Raw genomic sequence first — 13,643 nt, forward strand, 5'->3', positions numbered from 1 at the left:
CGTATTGTTTCTACTACGTATTACATCAGTATAGCTACTATTTTAAACAAAATACACAATTTTAACTGTTTTCATATTTGAATTGACCGTTAGTTTGCCTCGGTGACCTTTAATTGCTTATTTTGTTTTCTACTACAAAAATTAAGCGTCTGTTTTAAATCAATTTAGACTCTACTTCCCTGTGTTAGAAACACTGGACTAGGAAGTTTTTCCAGTCGATTGGTGGCGCACTGTACGAAAATCTCGATTTTCTCGAGTCGATCTGAGTTGAAGTAGAAAAGCTTTCTAAAACTTCTGTTTTTTGACTAATTTGTCGATGTATTCAGGGGAAAAGTGGTTTAATGAAATTCTGTAGACTTATTCTTTATTTCTAAGCAACTCTGACAAATTTCCATTTTTTTTAATGTTCCTGTGAAATCACTGAAAGGGCCTTTAATCATACTAGAGATAATCATCAATTATCCATATTCTGAAATTTTCAGCCATTTAATGATTTATCACATTTGGTGTGGCCGTGGCACTAATTTTTAATACAGGGGTAACCTGCCCATAGCAATATACAGGGGTCAACGAACTTTGTATCACATGTAAGTCGATGGAAGCGTCTCTACACATTTTCAAATGGGTACCACGCACAAGTGAAATAAGGTTCAGAGTTCAAATTTGGACAGAAGATGTTATTTATCAGTAACTTTGATTTGATAATAAGAAATGATAAAATTTTAGTAGGGGGGATACGTAACAGCTATTAGGCTGAACAGCGCCCTCACATCCTAAATTGGCTCTTAAACTTGCATCGAAACATACGATTTGTGTAAAAATTGCATAAATATATCCAGGGGACCCAAAATCATGTAAATTATCATTAGAATCCAACAAACAGCAAAGAAAATGCCCATAATTGTCAAAATAGTGAAAAATAGGGGGGGTCCCAAGAAATCCCCCGTATGCATCGTTTTTTGGCCGGCACTGTCTCATGTTTCAACCGATTTTTTTTTTAAAAGGTGTCAAAATGCTCAGGAGGATTAGCTGCTTCAATTCAGCTGGTACCCTAAGCTTTTTGAAACATCACCCTTTTTTGGGGGCTGTACAGCCTATCACTAATATTATCCAAACTTTAAATTATAAGTCTTGCTCAGTTAAAAAAAACAAAGCTCAGTTTAAAAAAACCACTTTGTTAACTCTATTAACCCCCTCCCCCAAGAGGGTGACTGGGCTATCACTTCCTTTGGAAGGAGGGTCCCAAATATACCAGGGGGTCATAAATTTTTGGAAAGAAAAATACGGGTGTCATAAAATTTTAAATGACCAAAATGTAGGGAGTCACAAGATGACCTCAAATAGTGTGTCTATTTTATTCAAATAGACTGATTTCAATACAATTTTAGGTGGGGGATCATAAAATTTTTGTTGCCAAAATAGGGGGTCACAATTTTATTGACGCCGACTTTTTGTAAAATGATAGTCCGGTCCCCTAAAACTAAAGAGACGGTAGGTCTAGCATTCTTCCACGTTTGGCTGGGCCGGTATTTTTGGCTGTTAAATGTAGCATGACAGGACCATTGGTGGACCATGACAGGCCCTCTCCTGGGTGCGAGGAACTGGAACCAGTTCTACATACACTGTACCAGTATGTACGGTATATAAAAAGTTTTCCAGCACTAGTTTGCAAGGGCGCATTGAACTTTTTGTGAATCACAATGGATCAGAAACTGATCAAGAATCAAGAGCATCAAGTTAACTTTAAATATGTGATGGGAAAAAACTGCCAGCAGACGGACTTTTTAAGTAGGGTTGGTCGGTCTGGCTGCTTTTTTTTTCGCAAGTGACTCTAAAATTCACCAAAATTTCCATATAGACAACAGTAAAAGTCATAATCATGAAATGTTTTCCGAAAAACTTTACCCGGCCCACAAAGTTGATACAAATTTACAAGTTTTACTTCCTTCTTCGGAAAATAATATTTTATTTTTATAACCTGAACCTAGTATAAAAAAAGTTACAGGAAAACACATCTGTAGGCCTAGTTCATACAGGGAAGTATAGAAGTTTAATAAAACATTGATGAAATGAAACTGTTGTATTATATTATAAACTCACAATGGCCTATGGCACAACCCCATGCTTTTTCTTTGAACATGGCTCATGTACAAAGGTACACACAATCATACCACAACAACAGTGTGTGCGATATACCAGCCCAGCCTGTATAAGTTTGAAGTTTAATCGATTGGTCCGTGTGGGGTACCACACCTAGATTATTAGTTTCAAAACTTTTTTACAAGTGTTGTATTTCTCATTTCTAAATTTAGAATGATAAAAAAGCATGCATATATTGAATAAATATCAAAAGAATACATGCTGTATTTATTTAGGCTGCATTTACAGCCTCAATACAAATTTATAATGAACAAAAGTTTTGATAAACATTTTATCCTACCTGCACGGAAAATGGAAGCGTCCTAAAACTTGTAGCACATGTATCGCCATAGAAGTTTCATGGCCTTGGTGACAAAATTAGTTGAACTTTACACTCAAATTAAAGTTACAAATCAGTCAAACAAACACAAGATATTAATACCAAATAGGTCCATGATGTTTCAACTATCACACAATTAAGTTATCTTTCAATCACTAATTCGTTCTTGCCCAAAATCCAACTTTATTCGCATCTATGCAGATCGAGACCACACCATTTTTACCGCTAAATCCCTCACATGACTGTACACTTCCAATGCCAAACAAAAAGTTTTGGGGAACAAAACCGACCAACTTCACACCACTCAAAATCTACTTTATATAAGCTTACTATGCCCCAAAGTTTACAAACCAATTCCTAATAGTATTTATAATAGCTACGTACCTTCGTATAACATGAACGATTGATCAGACAAGTTTTTGATGACTTTATTTCCTCATATGTTCCGAGTACATTACATGTAACGATCGTCGATGACCCCGAAACGTCGATCGATATGAAACTTTTCACAACACGGTTCAATGCATCCCATAATATGTGGAGCAGAAGTTACTGCGCAGTCTCAAATCAATTACCACGCACTGTAAAGTTTTATACAAACTTTTTTGTCAGGTTGGAAACTGAAACTTTCTGGTAGGTTCCAAACTTTAAAATAAAACTTTTTCTTATCGAGTAAAAGCCCGAGTAAAAGGAAGGGAAATAAATATTTTATTTGGAATGGACTGTCCGCAAAAAATTACCAATATTTTTTCAGACATTTTCTCTTTTCTTTTATTCGGTGAGTATTTATATATCAAACTAAAACAGCTCATGAGCTAGCAGCTGTATCCGTGAGTATAGCGCAAAGGTGACAGGCGTATACGGTGTACATAGACAAACATTTGAACACAACTTGAGACAAAATTATGAATGAATGAATGAATGAATAAATGAATGAATGAATAAGTTAATAAATATATAAATACGTAAGTAAATTAATGAATGCACAAATAAATAAATGTAATTTAATATATAAATGAATAAATTGAATGAAAAATAGATAGTAAGTTTAAATAAATAAATAAATAAATAAATAAATAAATTCAATAACGAAAACTGAACAAAATCGAACAAAACATATTAACCAAACAAGCAATGAAGCAAATAAGCATTAAAAACTATTTATGTGGAATTCAAAATTCAAAAATATGTAATTAATCGTAATCATAAATTAAGGAAAAGAATTGTTTCAGATTTTCCCTTTTTATCACGTTTGTTCAAAGAAGAAATTAAACACCCCAGGCGGCCTACGATGTCAAAGCAATAAATGTAAATTAATCAAAAAATGGAAATTCACACAAAATGTGCATGTACTCAAACTTCGGTTTCAAAAGTTTGAATGTTGTACATTTGGGTTAGCTGGGTCAGTCCAAGTTATTTCAACCATTCAGAAATAGTTTTTGAAGAAGTGATACCTGAGCAACTCGTCTGCTCGCTCAGCAGGTAGACTTGCAGATTGATGAGAAACATAAAATTGTAAAAATACTGTCAGCATCAGATGCATCAATTACGGGTTTGAAAGAAAATGTTATTGCCATATCTTTATTTTGTTAATTTCTTTTTTACTTTGTGAAGTTTGGTATAGAACGGATGTTTTTTTATTATTTATTATTATTATCATTATTTTGAAGCTATTCTCTTCAAAATCAATATTATTGAAAAATAACACTTTGATGTTTTGCAAAAGTTCATTCTACAAATCATATACTTTGAAAATTTTCTTGATTTATTGTGAACTTGTTAATGAGTTACGTTGATAGCATTTTACAAAAGTGTTGTTTCAGCCCTCTTTCCATAACTCAAGAACCACAGGACCTACAAAAGTATATCTGTGATAATTGAATTGTTCTATACACTCGCAAAGCTCACTATCATTCGCAAGATGCTAGATGCTGTGAACTTCTGAACTACCAAATCGCAACAGTTTAAAATAGTTGATATAACCTTAATACTTATGTCGTTTGAAAGTCTATAGACCGGGTCTAGTCTATGGTTAAATTAGGAAAAAACTTTAACTGTAGAGTCAATGTGCAATTTATACTTTTGAACAGTTATTCCATTTATGTATATACATTTGTAGTTAAAGCTATATAAAGGCTACGATCTTTTGAAACGGAACACAGAGAAACAGAAATTCTTACACATATCTAACTGTCTAAATAAGATGTAAAATAACCCCATCATTCAATTACTACGCGTGATTTATCATACGCAAGTATTTCAAAGATTGCAATCTGAAATGTGTCAAACAGATGCATGCTCATCGTTTGACAGCTTCCACATCTACAGAACTTTAAAAAAAAGTTTGTTGATAACTTTTTGTCATAATCGGCGCGCGACGAACTTTTAGGATGCTCCGTCCAAACTTGTGAACTGCGGGGTCAGATGACTCTGGCTCCTCCACACCCGCCAAGTGGGGTGGGCGTACTCACATTTAACCATGGCTGGTCTTATTTGGAAAAGTTCGGGGTGAGCTGGAAATAGTTTACATAGTTGAGAGGCGAGTGCCGGGTGAACTCCTTTCAACGGAACACGGTGTGAAAGTATTTCTCAAGTAGCTATCTATTTCAACTACATGTTTGTTTGTGCCAGCAGTAACTCTTTCAGTCTGCGAGTGGTGTTCGCGTGTCATCTGCTAATTAGTGTCTCAATCTGAAACTTGAAAAGTTTTTACACGAGCTCTACATGCAGAGTTGGGATACTTTAAACTGGAAAAACTTTAAAGAAAAACTAGGCTATTTTAAGAAGTATTCAGAAATACCTTGGTGGGGGTGTAGGGAGCCGGGAGCCAAACACGTTTTGACCTCTTGAAGGGGGTGGGGGGTATTTTTAACTACTCAAGGGGAGCTAAAAAGTGTTGTTGTTGTTTTGCAAAACAAGGGCCTATCAATCATGCAATAACGTCAGTGGACCACAAAGTACAAAAGAGGGTTAAAATCTCACATATCAGGGCGACCAGCATCCCACAGGGGGCAAGAGGGGGAGAGCAACAACCCCTCTTACACAGTGGCGTAGGGAAGGGAGGCAATTGCTGCCTGGCAAAAAATGCCTATTTGTCCCCCACCCCCCACTTATAGTGCAGGGGAAAAGAGAAAGGAGGAAGGAGAGGAAACGCAAAATGTTTTTAAACGCTTTAAAACAGGTTATATTTAGGGTTTATGTTATGGATTCGGTAAAAACATTTTAATTACATTAAAGCCATAATGCACGATCTTATATAATATGAAATTTTTTTTTTTTCAAACCTAATTTTTTGGCATATTTGTAATGTTTACACATGTCCCAACTTACATATATATATGGAATCAGCCAAATTTGTTGTGTTCGTAGGTACTAGGTCAACAGAGCAATTTTGACATAAAGTCATAATTATGACTTTATGTCCGCCATAGAACTCCATGTTAAACGACCAAAATAGCCAGTGGGATTTCTTTCACTTTACCATGCAGCTGAAATGGACAAAACCCCTTCCCGGCAGTTATTATAATATCATTTCAGCATTTAAAAATTGACGGAAATCATTAAATGTCGGGTTATATAAATGTCATGAAAACGGTTTAAAACGTTTTATATGAAAACACACTGCACCAATATTTTTAAATGTTTTCAAAATGTTATTGTAAACTACATTTTGCAAACATTTCTTGCCAAATATTTTTCAACCCTAAATAACATTATATGTTAGAATATATATTGCGGTAAGTTATCATATAATGTTTTTGAATGTTATGAAAACGTTTTATTCACTCTTGGAAAAAAAAGGTGCAACTAGAAGCTTCTTTTTGTCCCGTATACAGCACCCTAAGCAATACTAAGGTTCTATTAAGAACCTTAACAAGCTATATAAAGAACCGTAGGCCTAGGAACGTTCTAATTCGTTAATTCATCGCAAAGTTAAGAAAAGTGAAGAGTGTTGACCCTTTTGGTCCTAAAAATAATTTTCTTGACTAAAGAACCCTTTTTGCTGTTCTACTTAGAACCATTTAGGGTTCTTTATTAAGGTTACACGAAGAAACGTATAAAAAACGTATAAAAGACGTATAAAGTTGTTCTCTAAAACAGAGTTTTCTCAGTAATCAAATATCGCAGCGAGTGAAATGTTGGTGCATTGGATGTAGCTTAACATTTTTGTGTGTGTTATATACAAATTTTTAGAATAAGTTTGAAAATCCTTCGTTTAAAGCATTTTTACGCACCATGTTCACAAGACAAAAAACACGTTCCATGACGTTTTTTCAAATGTGCGCCCGTATAAATCCACGCCGAGTGATTGTTTTCTTCTTTTTCGTATTGTACTACAAATCGATCAAAGAAATAATGTTGCCATGGGGAAGAACCAAATACAGTACCGATTAAATTTTAAAAGCCCGTTTTGGGGGAAAATTTTGGAGAATTTGCTTGAGAAAAAGCTGGTTTGTGAAATTATCGATATCTTGATTACGGGACGTTAATTTAGACAATTGAATACCTGCATTATTTCTCAACATTCCATGTTCAATCCCAATACATTATCAATTGGGAGCCTCGGTTCACGACCAAAGAAGAGATAATATGGAGCATAACCGGTTGTTGAGTGGGGGTGCAATTGTATGCATAAACCAGTTCCGGTAAATAGTCTGGCCAGTTTCTCTTTACTGTGGGTGGTAAGGTACGAAGCCGATCATGCATTGTTCTGTTGAACCTTTCGCACTGGGCGTTGCCTTCTGGGTGATAGGGTGTTGTTCTTGACTTGGTGATCCCATATACATTACATAACTCCTTGATGAGTTGGCTTTCGAAGTTACGTCCTTGGTCACTGTGGATGCGACATGGTACTCCATAGCGTACAAACCAGTCACGAACCAGTACTCGAGCGACAGTAGTGGCTTTTTGATCTTTCGTGGGAATGGCTTGTGTATATTTTGTAAACACGTCAGTGAGAACAAGCACATTATCGATGTTGTTCTTGTCAGGCTCAAGGACAGTGAACTCGACTGCCAGAACTTCCAATGGTCTGGTTGCTGTAAATGAACCCAGTATAGGATATGTACTTTCTTGCCAGCTTTGGAAATGGTGCAGCGTGAACACTTGTTGTAATACTCTTGGATGTCAGCAGCCATTCCAGGCCAAAAGCACCTGCGTTGGATAAGTTCTAGGGTTTTCTGAGCAGATTGGTGACCGATATCATCATGCATTGCCTTGAGAACTTCGGCCTGTAGAGCTTCTGGTAATAGCAACTGGCTCACTTCATCGCCATTGAGCTGAACTTTCCTGTACATTATCCCTTTCTCACTAGCAAGCCTATCCCACTGTTTAAGAAGTTTCCTGACAGCTTTACATTCTTTCATTTCGTCGAGAACTTGGCTTTCCAGATCTCCAGAAATGAAGCAATCTCCCTATGGAGGTATCTGTTTGTTGTAGCTTCTCCAGCTCCATTGTGGGGATTGTCTGGGTAGCCTCTTGAAGATTAGGATCTGGCTCTTCATCCTTGATGTTTTTCAGGGATATCACTTCCTCAATTAGAAGACGCAAGGAAGGTGGCACTAGAGTGGATGCTGACAGTTACTGATCTGTGCTGGTTCTACGTGAAGAATCTCTTCAGAGCTTGCTGATCTGGGATCATGCCCATGGACTTCCTTCCGGCTGAGTGCATCCGCATTAGCATTAGACTTGCCAGAACGGTACACAATGTTGAAGTTAACAGGTGCTAAGTCCGCTACCCAACGAGTCTCTGTTGCTCCTAATTTTGCAGAGGTCTTGATGTAGGTCAACGGGTTGTTGTCCGTGAAGACTGTGAACTCTTTGCAGATCAGATCAGTAAGTCGCGAAATTTCTCTGTTACAGCCCACTTTAGAGCGAGTAGTTCAAACTTCATGCTACTGTAGTTGTTCATATTGCGCTCGTGTCTTCTAAGTGATCGGCTGGCATACGCAAGCACAACCCGTCTTCCTTCTTGGTCATGGGAGAGTACAGCTCCAAGGCCGTGGTGGCTAGCTCAAGGACGTATGGCTGCGTGAAGTCTGGAAAGCCTAAGATAGGAGATGTAGTTAGCTTCTGTTTTAAGGCTTCCACTGCTTCGGTGCACTTCCGTCCAGGCTTCCGCAACTGGTGGCTTCGTCTGATCTGCTTTCTTTTTGGACTTCTTGCTGGAACCTCCAAGAAGGGCATGTAGTGGACCAGCAATCTTGGCATATCCAGGGACGAAACGTCTGTAATAGCCACAAAGTCCAAGGAAGCCTCTGAGTCCTTTCTCAGTCTTCGGGATCTGCCATTCAAGCACTGCTTCAACCTTGTCCGGATCGGGGGCGATTCCCCTTTCCGAAACAATATGCCCAAGGTATTTTATCTCCGACTTGAAGAAATGGCATTTTTCGGGCTTGACCTTCAGCTTGAAGGTCGTAAGTCGCTCCAGCATCATTTGTAACCGTTCTAAGGTCTCCTCGAAGGTTGAGCCAAAGACCAGAATGTCATCCAGATAGGTCAGCACACTTTGGAAGTTTTGGTCCCCAAGGACACGATCCATCAGTCGCATGAAGGTCGCTGGTGCATTACATAAGCCAAAAGGCATACGTACGTACTCGTACAGTCCACCAGAAAGCGGTTTTCTCCACGTCTTCGTCAGCCATGGGTACTTGGTGGAAGCCGTGTGCAAGGTCAAGGCTACAGAAGTATTTTGCGCCTTTAAGTGCATCTAATGCTTCCTCGATCCCCGGGGGGTCACTCCCATTGTGGCCTGTACACCATCCGCGATAATGAAAACGCGTAAAAGGGTAGTTTTTCGTGGATATGCACGATACGCGCGTAACGTGTTTAGGGTGTCAAAAACATGAAAAATTGGAAAAAGGGTATCAAAATTGCAATTGCTAATACGCGGAAATGAAATTTATGGTATGAAATTTGATGCAAGGAATAAAATCCCTGTTTAGGGTATCGTTTTAGCCAAGGGTTAAATCCTTGTTTAGGGTGCTTTTCAAAAGTTGATTATCGCGGATGATGTACAGGCCACACTGGAAGTGAACCCCCCGGGCCTCGATCCTTGGCAAAGGGTACGCATCTTTGTGGGTCTTCGCGTTGAGAGCTCTATAATCAACACAAAGTCTTAGTTTCCCATCTCTCTTTCGTACAAGGACCACCGCTGAAGCGTAGGCACTAGATGACGGTCTTATAATGCCCTGATGCACTAAATTTTGCAAATGTTCACGAACTTCTGGCCAATGTGGCGGAGGAATTCTTCGATGAGGGAGCTTCACAGGTTTGTCATCTTGTAGTATAATGCGGTGCTTTACCTCATCGCAGTATCCTATGTCATCATCATCCTTGGAGAATATTGACTGGTAGTTTTGCACAACTGATTGCAACTGTTGTCTTTGTTGCTTTTCAAATCAGTGCCAAGGTCCATCTTAGACAACAGGTCTGCTGTAGAATCGTCTTGGGGAGTATCACTTGGAAATGCTATCTCCTGCACAACTGGCATCGCATCAGATGTCATTTCCACACCTACTTGCTGATCCGAGCATGCCTCAGTGATCAAGCCCACAGGGGTCCGTGGTGGAATAAAAATGTCGAAGTTGGAATAATTGGCAATCTGCAAAGGGACAACACCACTTTCATCTAGTTTAACGAAGGTGGGTGCCACGACTAGACCGTTTTGCAGTTGATAGGCAAAGTTTTCCCTCAATAATTGCAGTGTGTATGCCCTTGGAAGGTCTGGTGGTTCCATTTATAGTTCGGGCAGGAATCAAAGTTGGTTTGGTGCCTGCAACTCGTCGCGTGAAACATCTGTATGCACTTCCGCTGCTGTCACATTGTCGTATAACGCCAAGGCCTGTATTAGCTTATCATTGGGGCGAAATACTTGCTATATTCGTCACCATACTTCAGGTCTATCAAGATCCTCTTCATGTCCCGAAGAATGTTGGATCCCAAGACTCCTGGTACTCTGACCTTCTTGACAGCAATGGCAATGCTAGCTGGATCTTTCACGACGAAGAATCCCATTCCAGGAAAAGTGTGTCCTGCATATTGCATGGTCAACCCGATATAGCCAACATAGGGGATTTCCAGTTCTTGTGCTCCTGTTAGAGTTAGGTACTCTGACACGTCTTCAGTCTCCACCAGGTGAGCGAGGTGCTCTCTGTAAAATAATTCCGTGAGTGTGGAGACCTGTGCACCTGAGTCAATCAGACTCTGTAAGTTTGACTTGCCCACAGTGACCTCTGTCTCCGGGCAGTCCCCTATGGCCGTTTGAAGGATGGAGCCATCGTTTGACCCGCCCACCATTTGGCTCGAAATGGCAGGCTTTATGCGTTTAAAGGACGTTGCTGTTGGTCCCTTGTTGTCTCACTAGACGTCTTGGGGCAGTTGGCCTTGAAGTGTCCAACTTGGTTGCACCGGAAACATCTGCGCTCTCTCTTCGTCTGGAGCATTATCTGCAGTTTATTTATCTGCTTCTGTTGAGCATCCAGTTGCTCTGCCTGCTTCTTCAGGAGTGCCAACACACTGTCTTCACCAGTACTTGTCTCATTAAGAGAGACATCCTTTGTCTTCTTTGGCGATTTTCCTAACCACTTTACTGCCCGATCCCGAAAATCGAAGTAAGACAATGATGGTGATTCAATGTTTAGGCGCCGTAGCTCCGTCTCAAATTCTCATCGTGGACTGCTTCTGCAAGTTGCCCTTTCAGTGAAATTTGCCGACTTGCTTTTGTAAGACTCGTCCAAGCATGACATACGGTCGTACAAGTGAACTAATGCCAAGGAACAGCTTAGAAGATCCTGGTTCGGTTCTTGTCGGTAACTGAAAAACCGTTGCTGGAGCTGAGGTAGATTGTCTCCATCTCCGAAAACTCTGACTAATATCTGAAGTATTACTTCGGGCTTCGAGCTGATGGTATCACCCCGGCCACAAATCTCCTTCCTGGCGTCACCAGAGAGATGCTCTTTTATGAAGGCCGCTGCCTCAGTATTAGTCAAAGACCGCAGTTCCAGCTGCGCTCGAACATCAGCAACCCAGTCGTAGATCGAGGGGTCGGTTGCTTTGACTGCCTTGCCCTTGAAGACTTCAAGGCGTCGACCAGGTGCCAGGTAGATTGGCTTTGTACCGCCTGTCTTCGTTAGTTCTTTCAGCTTTAATTCTCTTCCGTCTTCTTTAATTCGGCTTTGCCCTCATCACTGTCTTGTTGGCATCAGCAGCAGCCTTGTCATGTTCTTCTTGTAATGCTTGCTGTAAAGCAGCCAATTGTTGTTTCAATTGATCAACTTCCATACTTACTTGAACCTTAAATTACTTACACAGTGCAATCACCGAAACTAGCCATTGGATAAAACCGTAGGCATTACATAATACATGTATAAACTATAATATTTTACATTATACCATACCATAATGGTGTCAATATAATGAAGATCATAACTGCATAATTAAACAATGCCATACAGGTACATAAAAGATATATCACACAGGTAAACCATATCATGCGCACGGGTATAAAATAATCATATAGGTATATTAAATAATCAATTTTTATTGTTTAATATACATTCAAGTTCGAGTAACAGAGTTCGTTCATCTCTTGAGGCTCCTTGATCTTCCTGTCTTATCATGGGAGTGGCACAATCATGGCAATGGCAAAGGTTGTGGTAGTACTTCGTCTGCCCGTCAACATCTTTCTGTTGTAACCAGCTTACTAGTCGCCAACCATGGTTTGGTATCTTCAGTAGTTCAATTCAGCCTTCCAACAAGCCGGGGGTTTGGTGAATGGTTGTATAAAAATCCTGCCGACTACGCCAAAAATGTAACACAGGATTTGGACACGGGATGCAAGAGTTTATTTGTCTCAAACATGTCAGTTTATTGTCGGCTATTGGTTGTACAAAAGTGGAATTCACCATGGAATATAAAACCCCAACTTAGGCTGAATATATCCTGATTATATCAAAGGTAGAACACATCGTCATCGTCAAAACACTTAATTATTTCCATAATATTGTTGATGGTCAAGTTCAACCATCTTGGCACAGTGAAAGTGGGGTGTGCACTGTCCTGGGCTGACCATCCACGTAGCAGAAGAGGGTAATGTGACACTTTGGAACTAGTTCTCAAATTAAAAAACAAGAGGTGGTGCTATACCAAACAAAATTCCTTCAAAAACTTTGATGTGAAAAACTACTTGTCACACATGGTTCTACAAAGCCTCCATTTTCTTGGCTAGTGAACCTTTTTGGTTCTACAAAGAACCCCGTTGGTTTTCCATGTGTTCTTTGCAGAACAAAAAAAAGGTTCTTTAGCCAAGAAAATGGTTCTTTTGTGAACCTTAAACTTGAAGAACCTTTAATTAAGTAACCCTTCATCAGAACAGAAAAATAGATTCTTTAGCCAAGAAAATGGTTTTGTATATAGAACCAATGTGGACCTTTTCCCTACAAAAACTCAGTCACTTTAATTCGACAAGTGGACTAAATCCATCTAAAATGAACTTTTGTGGGCTATTTTAAACAGTTTTGCATGAAAGTGGTCCCTTTATAAATGTTTCTTTTTTTTACTTTGGACCTTCTTTGATATTTTTTTACTCTGAATTCGATGGGGGTGGAAGATGCGTCGCGCCGCCCGCACCTACCCTCATCATGGATTTGGTCCCCCGCCTCCCCGGTACCACATATTACATAGCACAATGACGTCACTTTTCACTTACACATATGCATCGGCTCGTTCACAGAATTGGGGTCAAAGGTCATTAAGGTCCGTATGCACGAAAGAGTTAGACCAGGTCTAAAGTTAGTATCTCCCAGGAGGTGCTGGACATACTGTAAGTACAGTGTGCGCGGCCGTCCCGGTTTCCTCTTCCCATGTGGTGGAATATAAAGCGCATATTCTTTCACAGGCTCGCCATCTTCAAGACGCAGTATATGGCCGAGAAATTTAAGTTGATGAATCTTGACTCTGGCAACCAGTGGAGTGGTGTTGGTCAGGTTGTAGATGGTTTCATTTGGAATCCGATCCACACGCTTGATGTTTAACATGACTCTGTAGCAAGATGTTGCAAATGCATTGATCTTGTTTTCCATGTCCTTGGTAATTACCCATGACTCGCACCCGTACAGAAAGACAGTAACACACGTTGTCTGAAACAGCTTGATTTTTGTTTCGA

The 13,643-nt window shown here is 39.6% G+C and overlaps 1 protein-coding gene across 1 annotated transcript; it reads right to left on the minus strand.

Moving 5' to 3' along the window:
- Positions 1 to 10,797: 10,797 nt before the first annotated feature.
- LOC140147381 (uncharacterized) lies at positions 10,798 to 12,197 on the minus strand. Its single transcript, XM_072169158.1, is given in 4 exon segments — positions 10,798 to 11,135; positions 11,138 to 11,201; positions 11,203 to 11,653; positions 12,184 to 12,197. Coding segments are annotated over 4 exon segments (867 nt in total).
- Positions 12,198 to 13,643: the final 1,446 nt, after the last annotated feature.

The sequence above is a fragment of the Amphiura filiformis genome, chromosome 3 (genome assembly GCF_039555335.1).
Source record: "Amphiura filiformis chromosome 3, Afil_fr2py, whole genome shotgun sequence".
NCBI lineage: Eukaryota > Metazoa > Echinodermata > Ophiuroidea > Amphilepidida > Amphiuridae > Amphiura > Amphiura filiformis.